The sequence below is a fragment of the Onthophagus taurus genome, chromosome 10 (assembly GCF_036711975.1).
Source record: "Onthophagus taurus isolate NC chromosome 10, IU_Otau_3.0, whole genome shotgun sequence".
Taxonomy (NCBI): Eukaryota; Metazoa; Arthropoda; class Insecta; order Coleoptera; family Scarabaeidae; genus Onthophagus; species Onthophagus taurus.
Genome location: NC_091975.1, coordinates 13,639,854 through 13,660,337, shown reverse-complemented (window position 1 = coordinate 13,660,337; position 20,484 = coordinate 13,639,854). Strand labels below are relative to the sequence as shown.

Below are 20,484 nucleotides of genomic sequence, written 5' to 3'. Positions count from 1 at the left end.
CTATCACTTTTGGTTCCGATAATTCTGCTGACCATATTTGTGATATTTAGGAGCCAAATGACATGTTGGAGCAAGTTGGAGATAAAAAACAAAATGTGCCCAAAACGTGATATTATGACGTTATACGCCGTTCTGAGCCATGTTTGAATTTTCTATCACTTTTGGTTCCGATAATTCTGCTGACCATATTTGTGTTATTCAGGCGCCAAATCACATGTTGAACCATGTTGGAGATGAAAAACAAAATGTGCCCAAAACGTGATATTATGACGTTATACGCCGTTCTGAGCCATGTTTGAACTTTCTATCACTTTTAGTTCCGATAATTCTGCTGACCATATTTGTGATATTTAGCATCCAAATGACATGTTGAACCATGTTGGAGATAAAAAACAAAATGTGCCCAAAACGTGATATTATGACGTCATACGCCGTTCTGAGCCATGTTTGAACTTTCTATCACTTTTGGTTCCGATAATTCTGCTGACCATATTTGTGATATTTAGGAGCCAAATGACATGTTGAACCATGTTGGAGATGAAAAACAAAATGTGCCCAAAACGTGATATTATGACGTTATACGCCGTTCTGAGCCATGTTTGAACTTTCTATCACTTTTGGTTCCGATAATTCTGCTGACCATATTTGTGATATTTAGGAGCCATATGACATGTTGAACCATGTTGGAGATAAAAAACAAAATGTGCCCAAAACGTGATATTATGACGTTATACGCCGTTCTGAGCCATGTTTGAACTTTCTATCACTTTTGGTTCCGATAATTCTGCTGACCATATTTGTGTTATTCAGGCGCCAAATGACATGATGGAGCAAGTTGGAGATGAAAAACAAAATGTGCCCAAAACGTGATATTATGACGTTATACGCCGTTCTGAGCCATGTTTGAACTTTCTATCACTTTTGGTTCCGATAATTCTGCTGACCATATTTGTGTTATTCAGGCGCCAAATGACATGATGGAGCAAGTTGGAGATGAAAAACAAAATGTGCCCAAAACGTGATATTATGACGTTATACGCCGTTCTGAGCCATGTTTGAACTTTCTATCACTTTTAGTTCCGATAATTCTGCTGACCATATTTGTGATATTTAGCATCCAAATGACATGTTGAACCATGTTGGAGATAAAAAACAAAATGTGCCCAAAACGTGATATTATGACGTTATACGCCGTTCTGAGCCATGTTTGAACTTTCTATCACTTTTGGTTCCGATAATTCTGCTGACCATATTTGTGTTATTCAGGCGCCAAATCACATGTTGAACCATGTTGGAGATGAAAAACAAAATGTGCCCAAAACGTGATATTATGACGTTATACGCCGTTCTGAGCCATGTTTGAACTTTCTATCACTTTTGGTTCCGATAATTCTGCTGACCATATTTGTGTTATTCAGGCGCCAAATGACATGATGGAGCAAGATGGAGATAAAAAACAAAATGTGCCCAAAACGTGATATTATGACGTTATACGCCGTTCTGAGCCATGTTTGAACTTTCTATCACTTTTGGTTCCGATAATTCTGCTGACCATATTTGTGATTTTCAGGCGCCAAATAACATGTTGGAGCAAGTTGGAGATAAAAAACAAAATGTGCCCAAAACGTGATATTATGACGTTATACGCCGTTCTGAGCCATGTTTGAACTTTCTATCACTTTTGGTTCCGATAATACTGCTGACCATATTTGTGTTATTCAGGCGCCAAATGACATGATGGAGCAAGTTGGAGATGAAAAACAAAATGTGCCCAAAACGTGATATTATGACGTTATACGCCGTTCTGAGCCATGTTTGAACTTTCTATCACTTTTAGTTCCGATAATTCTGCTGACCATATTTGTGATATTTAGCATCCAAATGACATGTTGAACCATGTTGGAGATAAAAAACAAAATGTGCCCAAAACGTGATATTATGACGTTATACGCCGTTCTGAGCCATGTTTGAACTTTCTATCACTTTTGGTTCCGATAATTCTGCTGACCATATTTGTGTTATTCAGGCGCCAAATGACATGATGGAGCAAGATGGAGATAAAAAACAAAATGTGCCCAAAACGTGATATTATGACGTTATACGCCGCGTTCTGAGCCATGTTTGAACTTTCTATCACTTTTGGTTAAGATAATTCTGCTGACCATATTTGTGATTTTCAGGCGCCAAATAACATGTTGGAGCAAGTTGGAGATAAAAAACAAAATGTGCCCAAAACGTGATATTATGACGTTATACGCCGTTCTGAGCCATGTTTGAACTTTCTATCACTTTTGGTTCCGATAATTCTGCTGACCATATTTGTGTTATTCAGGCGCCAAATGACATGATGGAGCAAGATGGAGATAAAAAACAAAATGTGCCCAAAACGTGATATTATGACGTTATACGCCGTTCTGAGCCATGTTTGAACTTTCTATCACTTTTGGTTCCGATAATTCTGCTGACCATATTTGTGTTATTCAGGCGCCAAATGACATGATGGAGCAAGATGGAGATAAAAAACAAAATGTGCCCAAAACGTGATATTATGACGTTATACGCCGTTCTGAGCCATGTTTGAACTTTCTATCACTTTTGGTTCCGATAATTCTGCTGACCATATTTGTGATTTTCAGGCGCCAAATAACATGTTGGAGCAAGTTGGAGATAAAAAACAAAATGTGCCCAAAACGTGATATTATGACGTTATACGCCGTTCTGAGCCATGTTTGAACTTTCTATCACTTTTGGTTCCGATAATTCTGCTGACCATATTTGTGATATTTAGGAGCCAAATGACATGTTGAACCATGTTGGAGATAAAAAACAAAATGTGCCCAAAACGTGATATTATGACGTTATACGCCGTTCTGAGCCATGTTTGAATTTTCTATCACTTTTGGTTCCGATAATTCTGCTGACTGATTCAGGCGCCAAATGACATGATGGAGCAAGTTGGAGATGAAAAACAAAATGTGCCCAAAACGTGATATTATGACGTTATACGCCGTTCTGAGCCATGTTTGAACTTTCTATCACTTTTGGTTCCGATAATTCTGCTGACCATATTTGTGTTATTCAGGCGCCAAATGACATGATGGAGCAAGTTGGAGATGAAAAACAAAATGTGCCCAAAACGTGATATTATGACGTTATACGCCGTTCTGAGCCATGTTTGAACTTTCTATCACTTTTGGTTCCGATAATTCTGCTGACCATATTTGTGTTATTCAGGCGCCAAATGACATGATGGAGCAAGTTGGAGATGAAAAACAAAATGTGCCCAAAACGTGATATTATGACGTTATACGCCGTTCTGAGCCATGTTTGAACTTTCTATCACTTTTAGTTCCGATAATTCTGCTGACCATATTTGTGATATTTAGCATCCAAATGACATGTTGAACCATGTTGGAGATAAAAAACAAAATGTGCCCAAAACGTGATATTATGACGTTATACGCCGTTCTGAGCCATGTTTGAACTTTCTATCACTTTTGGTTCCGATAATTCTGCTGACCATATTTGTGTTATTCAGGCGCCAAATGACATGATGGAGCAAGATGGAGATAAAAAACAAAATGTGCCCAAAACGTGATATTATGACGTTATACGCCGTTCTGAGCCATGTTTGAACTTTCTATCACTTTTGGTTCCGATAATTCTGCTGACCATATTTGTGATATTTAGGAGCCAAATGACATGTTGGAGCAAGTTGGAGATAAAAAACAAAATGTGCCCACAACGTGATATTATGACGTTATACGCCGTTCTGAGCCATGTTTGAACTTTCTATCACTTTTGGTTCCGATAATTCTGCTGACCATATTTGTGATTTTCAGGCGCCAAATAACATGTTGGAGCAAGTTGGAGATAAAAAACAAAATGTGCCCAAAACGTGATATTATGACGTTATACGCCGTTCTGAGCCATGTTTGAACTTTCTATCACTTTTGGTTCCGATAATTCTGCTGACCATATTTGTGTTATTCAGGCGCCAAATGACATGATGGAGCAAGTTGGAGATAAAAAACAAAATGTGCCCAAAACGTGATATTATGACGTTATACGCCGCTCTGAGCCATGTTTGAACTTTCTATCACTTTTGGTTCCGATAATTCTGCTGACCATATTTGTGATTTTCAGGCGCCAAATAACATGTTGGAGCAAGTTGGAGATAAAAAACAAAATGTGCCCAAAACGTGATATTATGACGTTATACGCCGTTCTGAGCCATGTTTGAACTTTCTATCACTTTTGGTTCCGATGATTCTGCTGACCATATTTGTGTTATTCAGGCGCCAAATGACATGATGGAGCAAGTTGGAGATGAAAAACAAAATGTGCCCAAAACGTGATATTATGACGTTATACGCCGTTCTGAGCCATGTTTGAACTTTCTATCACTTTTAGTTCCGATAATTCTGCTGACCATATTTGTGATATTTAGCATCCAAATGACATGTTGAACCATGTTGGAGATAAAAAACAAAATGTGCCCAAAACGTGATATTATGACGTTATACGCCGTTCTGAGCCATGTTTGAACTTTCTATCACTTTTGGTTCCGATAATTCTGCTGACCATATTTGTGATTTTCAGGCGCCAAATAACATGTTGGAGCAAGTTGGAGATAAAAAACAAAATGTGCCCAAAACGTGATATTATGACGTTATACGCCGTTCTGAGCCATGTTTGAACTTTCTATCACTTTTGGTTCCGATAATTCTGCTGACCATATTTGTGATATTCGGGAGCCAAATGACATGTTGAACCATGTTGGAGATAAAAAACAAAATGTGCCCAAAACGTAATATTATGACGTTATACGCCGTTCTGAGTCATGTTTGAACTTTCTATCACTTTTGGTTCCGATAATTCTGCTGACCATATTTGAGTTATTCAGGCGCCAAATGACATGTTGAACCATGTTGGAGATAAAAAACAAAATGTGCCCAAAACGTGATATTATGACGTTATACGCCGTTCTGAGCCATGTTTGAACTTTCTATCACTTTTGGTTCCGATAATTCTGCTGACCATATTTGTGATATTTAGGAGCCAAATGACATGTTGAACCATGTTGGAGATAAAAAACAAAATGTGCCCAAAACGTGATATTATGACGTTATACGCCGTTCTGAGCCATGTTTGAACTTTCTATCACTTTTGGTTCCGATAATTCTGCTGACCATATTTGTGATTTTCAGGCGCCAAATAACATGTTGGAGCAAGTTGGAGATAAAAAACAAAATGTGCCCAAAACGTGATATTATGACGTTATACGCCGTTCTGAGCCATGTTTGAACTTTCTATCACTTTTGGTTCCGATAATTCTGCTGACCATATTTGTGTTATTCAGGCGCCAAATGACATGATGGAGCAAGTTGGAGATAAAAAACAAAATGTGCCCAAAACGTGATATTATGACGTTATACGCCGCTCTGAGCCATGTTTGAACTTTCTATCACTTTTGGTTCCGATAATTCTGCTGACCATATTTGTGATTTTCAGGCGCCAAATAACATGTTGGAGCAAGTTGGAGATAAAAAACAAAATGTGCCCAAAACGTGATATTATGACGTTATACGCCGTTCTGAGCCATGTTTGAACTTTCTATCACTTTTGGTTCCGATAATTCTGCTGACCATATTTGTGTTATTCAGGCGCCAAATGACATGATGGAGCAAGTTGGAGATGAAAAACAAAATGTGCCCAAAACGTGATATTATGACGTTATACGCCGTTCTGAGCCATGTTTGAACTTTCTATCACTTTTAGTTCCGATAATTCTGCTGACCATATTTGTGATATTTAGCATCCAAATGACATGTTGAACCATGTTGGAGATAAAAAACAAAATGTGCCCAAAACGTGATATTATGACGTTATACGCCGTTCTGAGCCATGTTTGAACTTTCTATCACTTTTGGTTCCGATAATTCTGCTGACCATATTTGTGATTTTCAGGCGCCAAATAACATGTTGGAGCAAGTTGGAGATAAAAAACAAAATGTGCCCAAAACGTGATATTATGACGTTATACGCCGTTCTGAGCCATGTTTGAACTTTCTATCACTTTTGGTTCCGATAATTCTGCTGACCATATTTGTGATATTCGGGAGCCAAATGACATGTTGAACCATGTTGGAGATAAAAAACAAAATGTGCCCAAAACGTAATATTATGACGTTATACGCCGTTCTGAGTCATGTTTGAACTTTCTATCACTTTTGGTTCCGATAATTCTGCTGACCATATTTGTGTTATTCAGGCGCCAAATGACATGTTGAACCATGTTGGAGATAAAAAACAAAATGTGCCCAAAACGTGATATTATGACGTTATACGCCGTTCTGAGCCATGTTTGAACTTTCTATCACTTTTGGTTCCGATAATTCTGCTGACCATATTTGTGATATTTAGGAGCCAAATGACATGTTGAACCATGTTGGAGATAAAAAACAAAATGTGCCCAAAACGTGATATTATGACGTTATACGCCGTTCTGAGCCATGTTTGAACTTTCTATCACTTTTGGTTCCGATAATTCTGCTGACCATATTTGTGATATTTAGGAGCCAAATGACATGTTGAACCATGTTGGAGATAAAAAACAAAATGTGCCCAAAACGTGATATTATGACGTTATACGCCGTTCTGAGCCATGTTTGAACTTTCTATCACTTTTGGTTCCGATAATTCTGCTGACCATATTTGTGTTATTCAGGCGCCAAATGACATGATGGAGCAAGTTGGAGATAAAAAACAAATTGTGCCCAAAACGTGATATTATGACGTTATACGCCGTTCTGAGCCATGTTTGAACTTTCTATCACTTTTGGTTCCGATAATTCTGCTGACCATATTTGTGTTATTCAGGCGCCAAATGACATGATGGAGCAAGTTGGAGATAAAAAACAAATTGTGCCCAAAACGTGATATTATGACGTTATACGCCGTTCTGAGCCATGTTTGAACTTTCTATCACTTTTGGTTCCGATAATTCTGCTGACCATATTTGTGTTATTCAGGCGCCAAATGACATGATGGAGCAAGTTGGAGATAAAAAACAAATTGTGCCCAAAACGTGATATTATGACGTTATACGCCGCTCTGAGCCATGTTTGAACTTTCTATCACTTTTGGTTCCGATAATTCTGCTGACCATATTTGTGATTTTCAGGCGCCAAATAACATGTTGGAGCAAGTTGGAGATAAAAAACAAAATGTGCCCAAAACGTGATATTATGACGTTATACGCCGTTCTGAGCCATGTTTGAACTTTCTATCACTTTTGGTTCCGATAATTCTGCTGACCATATTTGTGTTATTCAGGCGCCAAATGACATGATGGAGCAAGTTGGAGATGAAAAACAAAATGTGCCCAAAACGTGATATTATGACGTTATACGCCGTTCTGAGCCATGTTTGAACTTTCTATCACTTTTAGTTCCGATAATTCTGCTGACCATATTTGTGATATTTAGCATCCAAATGACATGTTGAACCATGTTGGAGATAAAAAACAAAATGTGCCCAAAACGTGATATTATGACGTTATACGCCGTTCTGAGCCATGTTTGAACTTTCTATCACTTTTGGTTCCGATAATTCTGCTGACCATATTTGTGTTATTCAGGCGCCAAATGACATGATGGAGCAAGTTGGAGATAAAAAACAAATTGTGCCCAAAACGTGATATTATGACGTTATACGCCGCTCTGAGCCATGTTTGAACTTTCTATCACTTTTGGTTCCGATAATTCTGCTGACCATATTTGTGATTTTCAGGCGCCAAATAACATGTTGGAGCAAGTTGGAGATAAAAAACAAAATGTGCCCAAAACGTGATATTATGACGTTATACGCCGTTCTGAGCCATGTTTGAACTTTCTATCACTTTTGGTTCCGATAATTCTGCTGACCATATTTGTGTTATTCAGGCGCCAAATGACATGATGGAGCAAGTTGGAGATGAAAAACAAAATGTGCCCAAAACGTGATATTATGACGTTATACGCCGTTCTGAGCCATGTTTGAACTTTCTATCACTTTTAGTTCCGATAATTCTGCTGACCATATTTGTGATATTTAGCATCCAAATGACATGTTGAACCATGTTGGAGATAAAAAACAAAATGTGCCCAAAACGTGATATTATGACGTTATACGCCGTTCTGAGCCATGTTTGAACTTTCTATCACTTTTGGTTCCGATAATTCTGCTGACCATATTTGTGATTTTCAGGCGCCAAATAACATGTTGGAGCAAGTTGGAGATAAAAAACAAAATGTGCCCAAAACGTGATATTATGACGTTATACGCCGTTCTGAGCCATGTTTGAACTTTCTATCACTTTTGGTTCCGATAATTCTGCTGACCATATTTGTGATATTCGGGAGCCAAATGACATGTTGAACCATGTTGGAGATAAAAAACAAAATGTGCCCAAAACGTAATATTATGACGTTATACGCCGTTCTGAGTCATGTTTGAACTTTCTATCACTTTTGGTTCCGATAATTCTGCTGACCATATTTGTGTTATTCAGGCGCCAAATGACATGTTGAACCATGTTGGAGATAAAAAACAAAATGTGCCCAAAACGTGATATTATGACGTTATACGCCGTTCTGAGCCATGTTTGAACTTTCTATCACTTTTGGTTCCGATAATTCTGCTGACCATATTTGTGATATTTAGGAGCCAAATGACATGTTGAACCATGTTGGAGATAAAAAACAAAATGTGCCCAAAACGTAATATTATGACGTTATACGCCGTTCTGAGCCATGTTTGAACTTTCTATCACTTTTGGTTCCGATAATTCTGCTGACCATATTTGTGTTATTCAGGCGCCAAATGACATGATGGAGCAAGTTGGAGATAAAAAACAAATTGTGCCCAAAACGTGATATTATGACGTTATACGCCGTTCTGAGCCATGTTTGAACTTTCTATCACTTTTGGTTCCGATAATTCTGCTGACCATATTTGTGTTATTCAGGCGCCAAATGACATGATGGAGCAAGTTGGAGATAAAAAACAAATTGTGCCCAAAACGTGATATTATGACGTTATACGCCGTTCTGAGCCATGTTTGAACTTTCTATCACTTTTGGTTCCGATAATTCTGCTGACCATATTTGTGTTATTCAGGCGCCAAATGACATGTTGAACCATGTTGGAGATAAAAAACAAAATGTGCCCAAAACGTGATATTATGACGTTATACGCCGTTCTGAGCCATGTTTGAACTTTCTATCACTTTTGGTTCCGATAATTCTGCTGACCATATTTGTGATATTTAGGAGCCAAATGACATGTTGAACCATGTTGGAGATAAAAAACAAAATGTACCCAAAACGTGATATTATGACGTTATACGCCGTTCTGAGCCATGTTTGAACTTTCTATCACTTTTGGTTCCGATAATTCTGCTGACCATATTTGTGTTATTCAGGCGCCAAATGACATGATGGAGCAAGTTGGAGATAAAAAACAAAATGTGCCCAAAACGTGATATTATGACGTTATACGCCGCTCTGAGCCATGTTTGAACTTTCTATCACTTTTGGTTCCGATAATTCTGCTGACCATATTTGTGATTTTCAGGCGCCAAATAACATGTTGGAGCAAGTTGGAGATAAAAAACAAAATGTGCCCAAAACGTGATATTATGACGTTATACGCCGTTCTGAGCCATGTTTGAACTTTCTATCACTTTTGGTTCCGATAATTCTGCTGACCATATTTGTGATATTCGGGAGCCAAATGACATGTTGAACCATGTTGGAGATAAAAAACAAAATGTGCCCAAAACGTAATATTATGACGTTATACGCCGTTCTGAGTCATGTTTGAACTTTCTATCACTTTTGGTTCCGATAATTCTGCTGACCATATTTGTGTTATTCAGGCGCCAAATGACATGTTGAACCATGTTGGAGATAAAAAACAAAATGTGCCCAAAACGTGATATTATGACGTTATACGCCGTTCTGAGCCATGTTTGAACTTTCTATCACTTTTGGTTCCGATAATTCTGCTGACCATATTTGTGATATTTAGCAGCCAAATGACATGTTGAACCATGTTGGAGATAAAAAACAAAATGTGCCCAAAACGTGATATTATGACGTTATACGCCGTTCTGAGCCATGTTTGAACTTTCTATCACTTTTGGTTCCGATAATTCTGCTGACCGTATTTGTGTTATTCAGGCGCCAAATGACATGATGGAGCAAGTTGGAGATGAAAAACAAAATGTGCCCAAAACGTGATATTATGACGTTATACGCCGTTCTGAGCCATGTTTGAACTTTCTATCACTTTTGGTTCCGATAATTCTGCTGACCATATTTGTGTTATTCAGGCGCCAAATGACATGTTGAACCATGTTGGAGATAAAAAACAAAATGTGCCCAAAACGTGATATTATGACGTTATACGCCGTTCTGAGCCATGTTTGAACTTTCTATCACTTTTGGTTCCGATAATTCTGCTGACCATATTTGTGATATTTAGGAGCCAAATGACATGTTGAACCATGTTGGAAATAAAAAACAAAATGTGCCCAAAACGTGATATTATGACGTTATACGCCGTTCTGAGCCATGTTTGAACTTTCTATCACTTTTGGTTCCGATAATTCTGCTGACCATATTTGTGTTATTCAGGCGCCAAATGACATGTTGAACCATGTTGGAGATAAAAAACAAAATGTGCCCAAAACGTGATATTATGACGTTATACGCCGTTCTGAGCCATGTTTGAACTTTCTATCACTTTTGGTTCCGATAATTCTGCTGACCATATTTGTGTTATTCAGGCGCCAAATAACATGTTGGAGCAAGTTGGAGATAAAAAACAAAATGTGCCCAAAACGTGATATTATGACGTTATACGCCGTTCTGAGCCATGTTTGAACTTTCTATCACTTTTGGTTCCGATAATTCTGCTGACCATATTTGTGATATTTAGCAGCCAAATGACATGTTGAACCATGTTGGAGATAAAAAACAAAATGTGCCCAAAACGTGATATTATGACGTTATACGCCGTTCTGAGCCATGTTTGAACTTTCTATCACTTTTGGTTCCGATAATTCTGCTGACCATATTTGTGATATTTAGGAGCCAAATGACATGTTGGAGCAAGTTGGAGATAAAAAACTAAATGTGCCCAAAACGTGATATTATGACGTTATACGCCGTTCTGAGCCATGTTTGAACTTTCTATCACTTTTGGTTCCGATAATTCTGCTGACCATATTTGTGTTATTCAGGCGCCAAATGACATGATGGAGCAAGTTGGAGATAAAAAACAAAATGTGCCCAAAACGTGATATTATGACGTTATACGCCGTTCTGAGCCATGTTTGAACTTTCTATCACTTTTAGTTCCGATAATTCTGCTGACCATATTTGTGTTATTCAGGCGCCAAATGACATGATGGAGCAAGTTGGAGATAAAAAACAAATTGTGCCCAAAACGTGATATTATGACGTTATACGCCGTTCTGAGCCATGTTTGAACTTTCTATCACTTTTGGTTCCGATAATTCTGCTGACCATATTTGTGTTATTCAGGCGCCAAATGACATGATGGAGCAAGTTGGAGATAAAAAACAAATTGTGCCCAAAACGTGATATTATGACGTTATACGCCGTTCTGAGCCATGTTTGAACTTTCTATCACTTTTGGTTCCGATAATTCTGCTGACCATATTTGTGATATTTAGCAGCCAAATGACATGTTGAACCATGTTGGAGATAAAAAACAAAATGTGCCCAAAACGTGATATTATGACGTTATACGCCGTTCTGAGCCATGTTTGAACTTTCTATCACTTTTGGTTCCGATAATTCTGCTGACCATATTTGTGATATTTAGGAGCCAAATGACATGTTGAACCATGTTGGAGATAAAAAACAAAATGTACCCAAAACGTGATATTATGACGTTATACGCCGTTCTGAGCCATGTTTGAACTTTCTATCACTTTTGGTTCCGATAATTCTGCTGACCATATTTGTGATTTTCAGGCGCCAAATAACATGTTGGAGCAAGTTGGAGATAAAAAACAAAATGTGCCCAAAACGTGATATTATGACGTTATACGCCGTTCTGAGCCATGTTTGAACTTTCTATCACTTTTGGTTCCGATAATTCTGCTGACCATATTTGTGTTATTCAGGCGCCAAATGACATGATGGAGCAAGTTGGAGATAAAAAACAAATTGTGCCCAAAACGTGATATTATGACGTTATACGCCGTTCTGAGCCATGTTTGAACTTTCTATCACTTTTGGTTCCAATAATTCTGCTGACCATATTTGTGATATTTAGCAGCCAAATGACATGTTGAACCATGTTGGAGATAAAAAACAAAATGTACCCAGAACGTGATATTATGACGTTATACGCCGTTCTGAGCCATGTTTGAACTTTCTATCACTTTTGGTTCCGATAATTCTGCTGACCATATTTGTGTTATTCAGGCGCCAAATAACATGTTGGAGCAAGTTGGAGATAAAAAACAAAATGTGCCCAAAACGTGATATTATGACGTTATACGCCGTTCTGAGCCATGTTTGAACTTTCTATCACTTTTGGTTCCGATAATTCTGCTGACCATATTTGTGATATTTAGCAGCCAAATGACATGTTGAACCATGTTGGAGATAAAAAACAAAATGTGCCCAAAACGTGATATTATGACGTTATACGCCGTTCTGAGCCATGTTTGAACTTTCTATCACTTTTGGTTCCGATAATTCTGCTGACCATATTTGTGATATTTAGGAGCCAAATGACATGTTGGAGCAAGTTGGAGATAAAAAACTAAATGTGCCCAAAACGTGATATTATGACGTTATACGCCGTTCTGAGCCATGTTTGAACTTTCTATCACTTTTGGTTCCGATAATTCTGCTGACCATATTTGTGTTATTCAGGCGCCAAATGACATGATGGAGCAAGTTGGAGATAAAAAACAAAATGTGCCCAAAACGTGATATTATGACGTTATACGCCGTTCTGAGCCATGTTTGAACTTTCTATCACTTTTGGTTCCGATAATTCTGCTGACCATATTTGTGATATTTAGCAGCCAAATGACATGTTGAACCATGTTGGAGATAAAAAACAAAATGTGCCCAAAACGTGATATTATGACGTTATACGCCGTTCTGAGCCATGTTTGAACTTTCTATCACTTTTAGTTCCGATAATTCTGCTGACCATATTTGTGTTATTCAGGCGCCAAATGACATGATGGAGCAAGTTGGAGATAAAAAACAAATTGTGCCCAAAACGTGATATTATGACGTTATACGCCGTTCTGAGCCATGTTTGAACTTTCTATCACTTTTGGTTCCGATAATTCTGCTGACCATATTTGTATTATTCACGCGCCAAATGACATGTTGAACCATGTTGGAGATAAAAAACAAAATGTGCCCAAAACGTGATATTATGACGTTATACGCCGTTCTGAGCCATGTTTGAACTTTCTATCACTTTTGGTTCCGATAATTCTGCTGACCATATTTGTGATATTTAGGAGCCAAATGACATGTTGAACCATGTTGGAGATAAAAAACAAAATGTGCCCAAAACGTGATATTATGACGTTATACGCCGTTCTGAGCCATGTTTGAACTTTCTATCACTTTTGGTTCCGATAATTCTGCTGACCATATTTGTGATATTTAGCAGCCAAATGACATGTTGAACCATGTTTGTTGTAATTTGTATCTTGTTTATACACATTTTTGCATTTTTTATTTGTATTTAAATTAGTTTTCCGATTTGTCAAGAATCATAGCAATAAGAAGTTTTTGTTTTGTTTTCGTTGTTGTTGACAACAAGCGCGTCACTATCAATAAGATTTTTGTAAGAGCGTCGTTTGAGTCGTGTTGTACCTTCGTTATAATTAATAAATAATTCGTTACAACAAAAGCCAACAAATCGTTATTCGTTACGAAGAAGTGTTAACCAGCGCTATAACATACGTTATATTATTCAACATGGTCCTTCGAGCCGGATTAAATTAATTATCGTCGTTTTTGAGATTATCATCAGTCGTGGTTGCCAAGCAACACAAACAGGAAAAATTTGGTGAGCTGGAATTCAAAGGAAATTCGGAAGAACCTTCGTCGGGACACGTTATCCACGGGCCGGAAGCATCCCCCTTTAAGTTTGAGCGTGTCGTAAGCATATAATCCTTTTTTTCCATTTCCTTTTCCCTTGCTTAAATTTGAATCAATTGCGTTGCGTTCATTTTACGTATTATCATGTCGGAAATAGAAACTTTAATAAAAAAACGTGGCATTGTCAAGGCAAGCTAACTAATTTTTCAAAATTTGTTACTAAATCGAAATTAGATGATAAGGGTAGTCTCGATCAGACGTGGGTTTTTGAGTTGGAACAACGGTACGATCGTGCACTTAATTTAATTAGTGATTTCGAAATCATTCAGGAGAACATTGATTTAGTAAGCGCCGACGGGGAGGTGCAAGCGTTAGAACGAGAAAATTTTGAGACGGCTTTTTACGCAAGCACCGCGGAAGCCAAACGTATATTAACAAATAGCAAAAATTCTCGCAATTCTTCTCTCACTGTCAGTCCTGCTCCGGAGCAATGCGTAAAGTTACCGGTAATTGATTTACCTAAATTTAATGGAAATAGCGAATCATGGCTGGAATTTCACGATATTTTCGAGTCATTGATTCATAATAATCATGCCGTGAATGACGTTCAAAAATTCCATTATTTGTTATCAACTTTAACGGGTGAAGCTCGACAAGTAATTGCGAGTTTAGAAATTACCAATACAAACTATGATGTTGCGTGGGATTTAGTTTGCAGTCGATATAACAACCCTCGAATACTAGTGCAAAATCACATTAAGGCACTTTTTAAAATTGAAAGAATTACTTCCGTTAACTCGAATGTAATACGCACTTTAATTGATAACATTCGCAAACATTTACGTGCATTAAACACATTAAAGGAACCCACCGATAAATGGGACACATTAATTGTATATTTAGTTTCCACTAAATTGGATTTCGAATCAAACCGTGAATGGGAACATCAAAAAATACAGATTGATAAACCCACATTAGACGATTTATTGGATTGCTTAAAAGGTAGAGCTGATTTATTAGAATCACTTGAAGATAAAGGGGCGTCTAAATCATTAGTTAAACATCAGTCAGCTACTAAAGCTAGATCATTTGTAGTTTCAAGGCAGATAGATGCAATAAAATGTGTTTTGTGCAAGGCCGAACATAATCTTCAACATTGCCCTGAATTTCTTCAACTTAACATACAAAAACGTATAGAGCAAGTAAAAAAATTGAAACTTTGTATGAATTGTCTTCGATTGGGTCACTTTATTAATCAATGTAGGTCGGGTCTATGTAAACAATGTAAATCTAAACACCACACCCTTCTGCATATCACATATAATCGTTCAGATTCGCAACAATCACCAACAACACAATTACAAACTCTCACATCTAGTTCATTAACAACTGTACAAACATTATTATCAACTGTCACTTTACATGCATTTGATCGGCGAAATAAAAAACACACATTCCGTGCACTACTAGATCCAGGTAGTCAAAGTAGCTTCATAACGACAGATCTTCGCGAAAGGTTGCATCTCCCTGAAACAAAAACAAATATCAGCGTTACGGGAATAACTCAATCTAAATCTACAATTTCTACTTCATGTTTGCTAAAAATACATTCGCATTGTACTAATTTTTCACTTCAAGTTACGTGTCTTGTCCTTCCAGTAATTACTAGTAATTTGCCTCAGTTCGCTATCGATGTTAATTCGTTAAAGATTCCTGCTCACCTACGCTTAGCTGATCCTGAGTTTTATAACCCAAATAGTATTGATATGTTGCTAGGCGCAGATTACTTTTGGGAATTGTTGTGCATAGGTCAAATCAAATTAGATGATGGACCGGTTATACAAAATACAAGGTTCGGGTGGATTGTTTCGGGCCCGGTTCAAACAAGCGCTGTGCCTTCTATCCAGTGCAATTTAGTTCAAAGCGCACAGTCATCAAAACTTCACGAACAACTCACGCGTTTTTGGGAAGTTGAGTCGGTGAACGTACCCATTTCGCTATCGAAATCTGACGCGTTCTGTGAGAAACATTTTCAAGAAACGACCTCGCGAACGGATGACGGCCGATTCATAGTTACAATTCCAATCGATGGAGAACTTCATCAATTGGGCGAGTCGTACCACAATGCCAAACACGCTTACTAAGTATGGAGCGTAAATTCAAGCGATTACCAGAATTCGGCAATAAATATCGCGAATTCATGCGAGAATACTCTGAATTAGGCCATATGCGTAGGGTAGTATCGCCGCAGGAATCAGATAAAAATAATTACTATATACCCCACCACGGTGTTATAAACGAAAAAAGCGCAACCACAAAGTTACGAGTAGTGTTTGACGCGTCGTGCCCTACATCCACCGGTTATTCTTTTAACCATCTGCAGGTTGTGGGTCCTACTATCCAACCAGATCTATTTAGCGCTCTAGTCCGGTACAGACAATATAGCATAGTTGTAGTATCAGATATTCAAAAAATGTATCGTGCATGCCTCGTTAACACGGAACAATTAAGGTTCCAACGTATTCTATGGCGCGATTCCGAAAATCTTCCAATAGAGGTTTACGAGTTAACCACTATTACCTACGGTACAGCATCAGCAAGTTACCTAGCAACTCGCTGTTTAAAGCAGTTAGGTTTAGAAAGCTCCGATCCAGTGATTGCTAACGTTATTAAGAATCATTTTTACGTAGACGACCTTCTTACGGGAGCGGATTCAGTTGAGAAAGTTATGTACATTATTGACGGAGTATCACAAACTTTGAATGCGGGCGGTTTCAAGCTACATAAATGGGTTTCTAACAATCCCGCAATATTACGTTGTGTATCAGATAGTAGAGCGGAAGATATAATAGACATGGGACGTAGGGAAAATACGCGTACGTTAGGTCTGATGTGGGATCCTCAGAAAGATGTCTTTAAATTTAACATTAGCAAAAACACAACTATGACACGGGTTACCAAACGATCTATTCTTTCTGAGATAGCTCAAATCTTCGATCCGTTAGGGTTATTGAGTCCTGTTATCATAAGGGCCAAAATTATCCTTCAACACATTTGGCAGGAGGGATTGGATTGGGATGTTTCACTTCCAAATCAAATTTACACACGTTGGTGTGAATTTCGTGACATGTTAGTTCTATTAAATTCCATTGAAATTCCACGTCATATTTCGTTAAAAAATGCGAATGAATTTGAACTACATGGATTTTCAGACGCATCAATTAAAGCATACGGAGCTTGTGTTTACTTACGAGCTACTAATTCTTATAATGATTGTTCGGTTCAATTAGTATGCGCAAAATCCAGAGTGGCTCCAATAAAACCTACTACGGTTCCGCGATTAGAACTGCTTGGTGCTTTGTTACTTACCGATCTTGTTAATAAAGTTAGAACAGCTTTAAATCTAGAAATTAAAAGAGTAGTGTACTGGACGGACTCTAGTGTTCTGATAGGATGGCTAGGAACTGATCCTAGTAAATTACATACATTCGTAGGAAATCGCATTGCGCGAATTCTTGACTTATCGAGAGCGTCTGATTGGCGCTACGTTTCAACCGAGCACAACCCCGCAGACCCCGTTTCACGCGGTATAGACTCGGGAGCCCTCGCGGATTTAACAATATATTGGTGTGGTCCTGTATGGTTAAAGCAAGATGAGTCGTTATGGCCACGTAGAACGTTTCGTTCTGAAAGTTTACCGGAAATAAAGGTTAAAGTTCTAAAAGCTACTATAATTGAAGAATGCGTTATTCCGTTCACGCGCTTTTCTACCCTATTTCGGCTACAACGTGTAATAGCATATTGTCTGCGGTTCATTAATAATTCTTCAAATAAATCTGATAAACGAACGGGTTCTTTAAAATGTTCGGAATTGAATGAAGCGCAAATTTACCTAATCAAATGTAGTCAATGAGACTCATTTCAGGATGAAATCAATCATTTGAGTGGCAAGGGCAGTTTGCCGCAGAAAAACGAACTAACTAAATTAAACGTATTTCTTGATCACACTGGTATTATGCGCGTAGGCGGTCGATTACGCAATTCGTCTTATAACGTTGATAAAAAGCACCCGATGCTACTTCATAGTAAACACGTGTTAACGCGGTTGATCTTCGAACACGAACACGTACAACTTCTTCATGCAGGTCCGCAACATTTACTAGCTTCAATACGGGATCGGTATTGGCCGATTGGGGGGAGAAATCTTGCCAAAAAGGTAATCTTTAATTGCATGCGTTGTTTTCGAGTAAAACCGCGGGTGTCGCAGCCTATTATGGGCGATTTACCATCGCAACGTGTTACTCCAGCACCTCCGTTCAGTACCACCGGCGTCGATTACGCTGGCCCGTTTCTTTTGAAAGATCGGAAAGGTCGCGGTTCTAAAACTTCAAAATGCTATATTTGTCTATTTGTATGCTTTATAACACGTGCTATACACCTTGAATTGGTGTCGGATTTGACTTCTGAATGTTTTATTGCAGCACTGCGGCGTTTTGTTGGTCGCCGTGGAAAGCCGTCTCAGATTTTTTCGGATAACGGTACCAATTTCGTCGGCGCGAATCGCGAGCTTCACGAGTTAGAAACGTTCCTACAAGGTTCCAATCAATTAACCGATGTGATTGAGAATGAGTCGATTAATTGGTCATTCATTCCCCCTAATTCGCCTCATTTCGGCGGTTTATGGGAGGCAGGCGTTAAAGCAACCAAATATCATTTAAAGCGGGTCGTTGGCAATGTAATACTTACCTTTGAACAATTTTATACGCTGTTGATTCAAATTGAAGCTATCCTAAATTCTCGCCCTTTGTCACCCTTGTCCACGGATCCCAATGATTTAACACCCTTAACTCCTGCGCATTTCTTAATTGGGAGAACGCTTTCGGCCCCACCAGATCCAAGCCTGGATCACGTCAAGTTAAATCGGCTGTCCCACTATCAATATACGCAACGAATTCAGCAAGACTTTTGGAAGCGTTGGTCAAAGGAATACATTTCGGAACTCCAACGCCGTTCCAAGTGGTCAACTAAAACAGAGAATCTTAAAATTGATGAATTGGTTGTAGTAAAGGATGACAACTTACCAACATTGAAGTGGTTATATGGTCGCGTTATCGCTCTACACCCTGGATCCGATGGTATTGCAAGAGTTGCTACCGTACGCACCACCAACGGGATTATCAAGCGACCAACCAATAAACTTTGCCCGCTTCCAATGACAAATTAGTATTAATTTTGATATTATTTACTTTTTTTGTTATTGTTACCTTAGGTGATTGTCTATTAGATATAGACAATCAAATAATTTGTTATAATATGTTTTCTTTAGCGCTCCCCCCTCCCATATACTCACTAATTTTTTTTTTGAAAGGCAGTCCTTTCAAGGCGGGGGGCATGTTGTAATTTGTATCTTGTTTATACACATTTTTGCATTTTTTATTTGTATTTAAATTAGTTTTCCGATTTGTCAAGAATCATAGCAATAAGAAGTTTTTGTTTTGTTTTCGTTGTTGTTGACAACAAGCGCGTCACTATCAATAAGATTTTTGTAAGAGCGTCGTTTGAGTCGTGTTGTACCTTCGTTATAATTAATAAATAATTCGTTACAACAAAAGCCAACAAATCGTTATTCGTTACGAAGAAGTGTTAACCAGCGCTATAACATACGTTATATTATTCAACAATGTTGGAGATAAAAAACAAAATGTGCCCAAAACGTGATATTATGACGTTATACGCCGTTCTGAGCCATGTTTGAACTTTCTATCACTTTTGGTTCCGATAATTCTGCTGACCATATTTGTGATTTTCAGGCGCCAAATAACATGTTGGAGCAAGTTGGAGATAAAAAACAAAATGTGCCCAAAACGTGATATTATGACGTTATACGCCGTTCTGAGCCATGTTTGAATTTTCTATCACTTTTGGTTCCGATAATTCTGCTGACCATATTTGTGTTATTCAGGCGCCAAATGACATGATGGAGCAAGTTGGAGATGAAAAACAAAATGTGCCCAAAACGTGATATTATGACGTTATACGCCGTTCTGAGCCATGTTTGAACTTTCTATCACTTTTGGTTCCGATAATTCTGCTGACCATATTTGTGTTATTCAGGCGCCAAATGACATGATGGAGCAAGTTGGAGATGAAAAACAAAATGTGCCCAAAACGTGATATTATGACGTTATACGCCGTTCTGAGCCATGTTTGAACTTTCTATCACTTTTGGTTCCGATAATTCTGCTGACCATATTTGTGTTATTCAGGCGCCAAATGACATGATGGAGCAAGTTGGAGATGAAAAACAAAATGTGCCCAAAACGTG

General features: G+C 38.1%; 2 protein-coding genes and 1 long non-coding RNA gene across 3 annotated transcripts in view; 2 read left to right on the top strand and 1 right to left on the bottom strand.

The window, feature by feature from the left end:
* The window catches only part of LOC139431515 (uncharacterized), a 94,313-nt gene extending 78,010 nt beyond the window's left edge, over positions 1 to 16,303 (top strand). Inside the window, exon 2 of the mRNA XM_071199394.1 lies at positions 14,394 to 16,303. Coding sequence (XP_071055495.1) covers positions 14,394 to 16,303 — 1,910 coding nt within the window. The remainder of the gene's footprint in view (positions 1 to 14,393) is intronic.
* A 2-nt stretch (positions 16,304 to 16,305) lies between these two features.
* On the top strand, positions 16,306 to 18,072 carry LOC139431514 (uncharacterized). The gene has a single exon (XM_071199393.1). It carries the CDS (start codon positions 16,306 to 16,308, stop codon positions 18,070 to 18,072), a length of 1,767 nt encoding a protein of 588 aa, XP_071055494.1.
* A 771-nt stretch (positions 18,073 to 18,843) lies between these two features.
* On the bottom strand, positions 18,844 to 19,778 carry LOC139431572 (uncharacterized). Its single transcript, XR_011641654.1, has 2 exons — positions 19,241 to 19,778; positions 18,844 to 19,183 (listed from the first exon to the last, which is right to left on the bottom strand). It is a non-coding gene; the product is annotated as an uncharacterized lncRNA (long non-coding RNA).
* Between the last annotated feature and the right edge of the window lie 706 nt (positions 19,779 to 20,484).

Excerpts from the sequence above, each read along its gene's own strand:
- LOC139431514 (XM_071199393.1), top strand. The coding sequence starts at position 16,306 with ATGGAGCGTAAATTCAAGCGATTACCAGAATTCGGCAATAAATATCGC.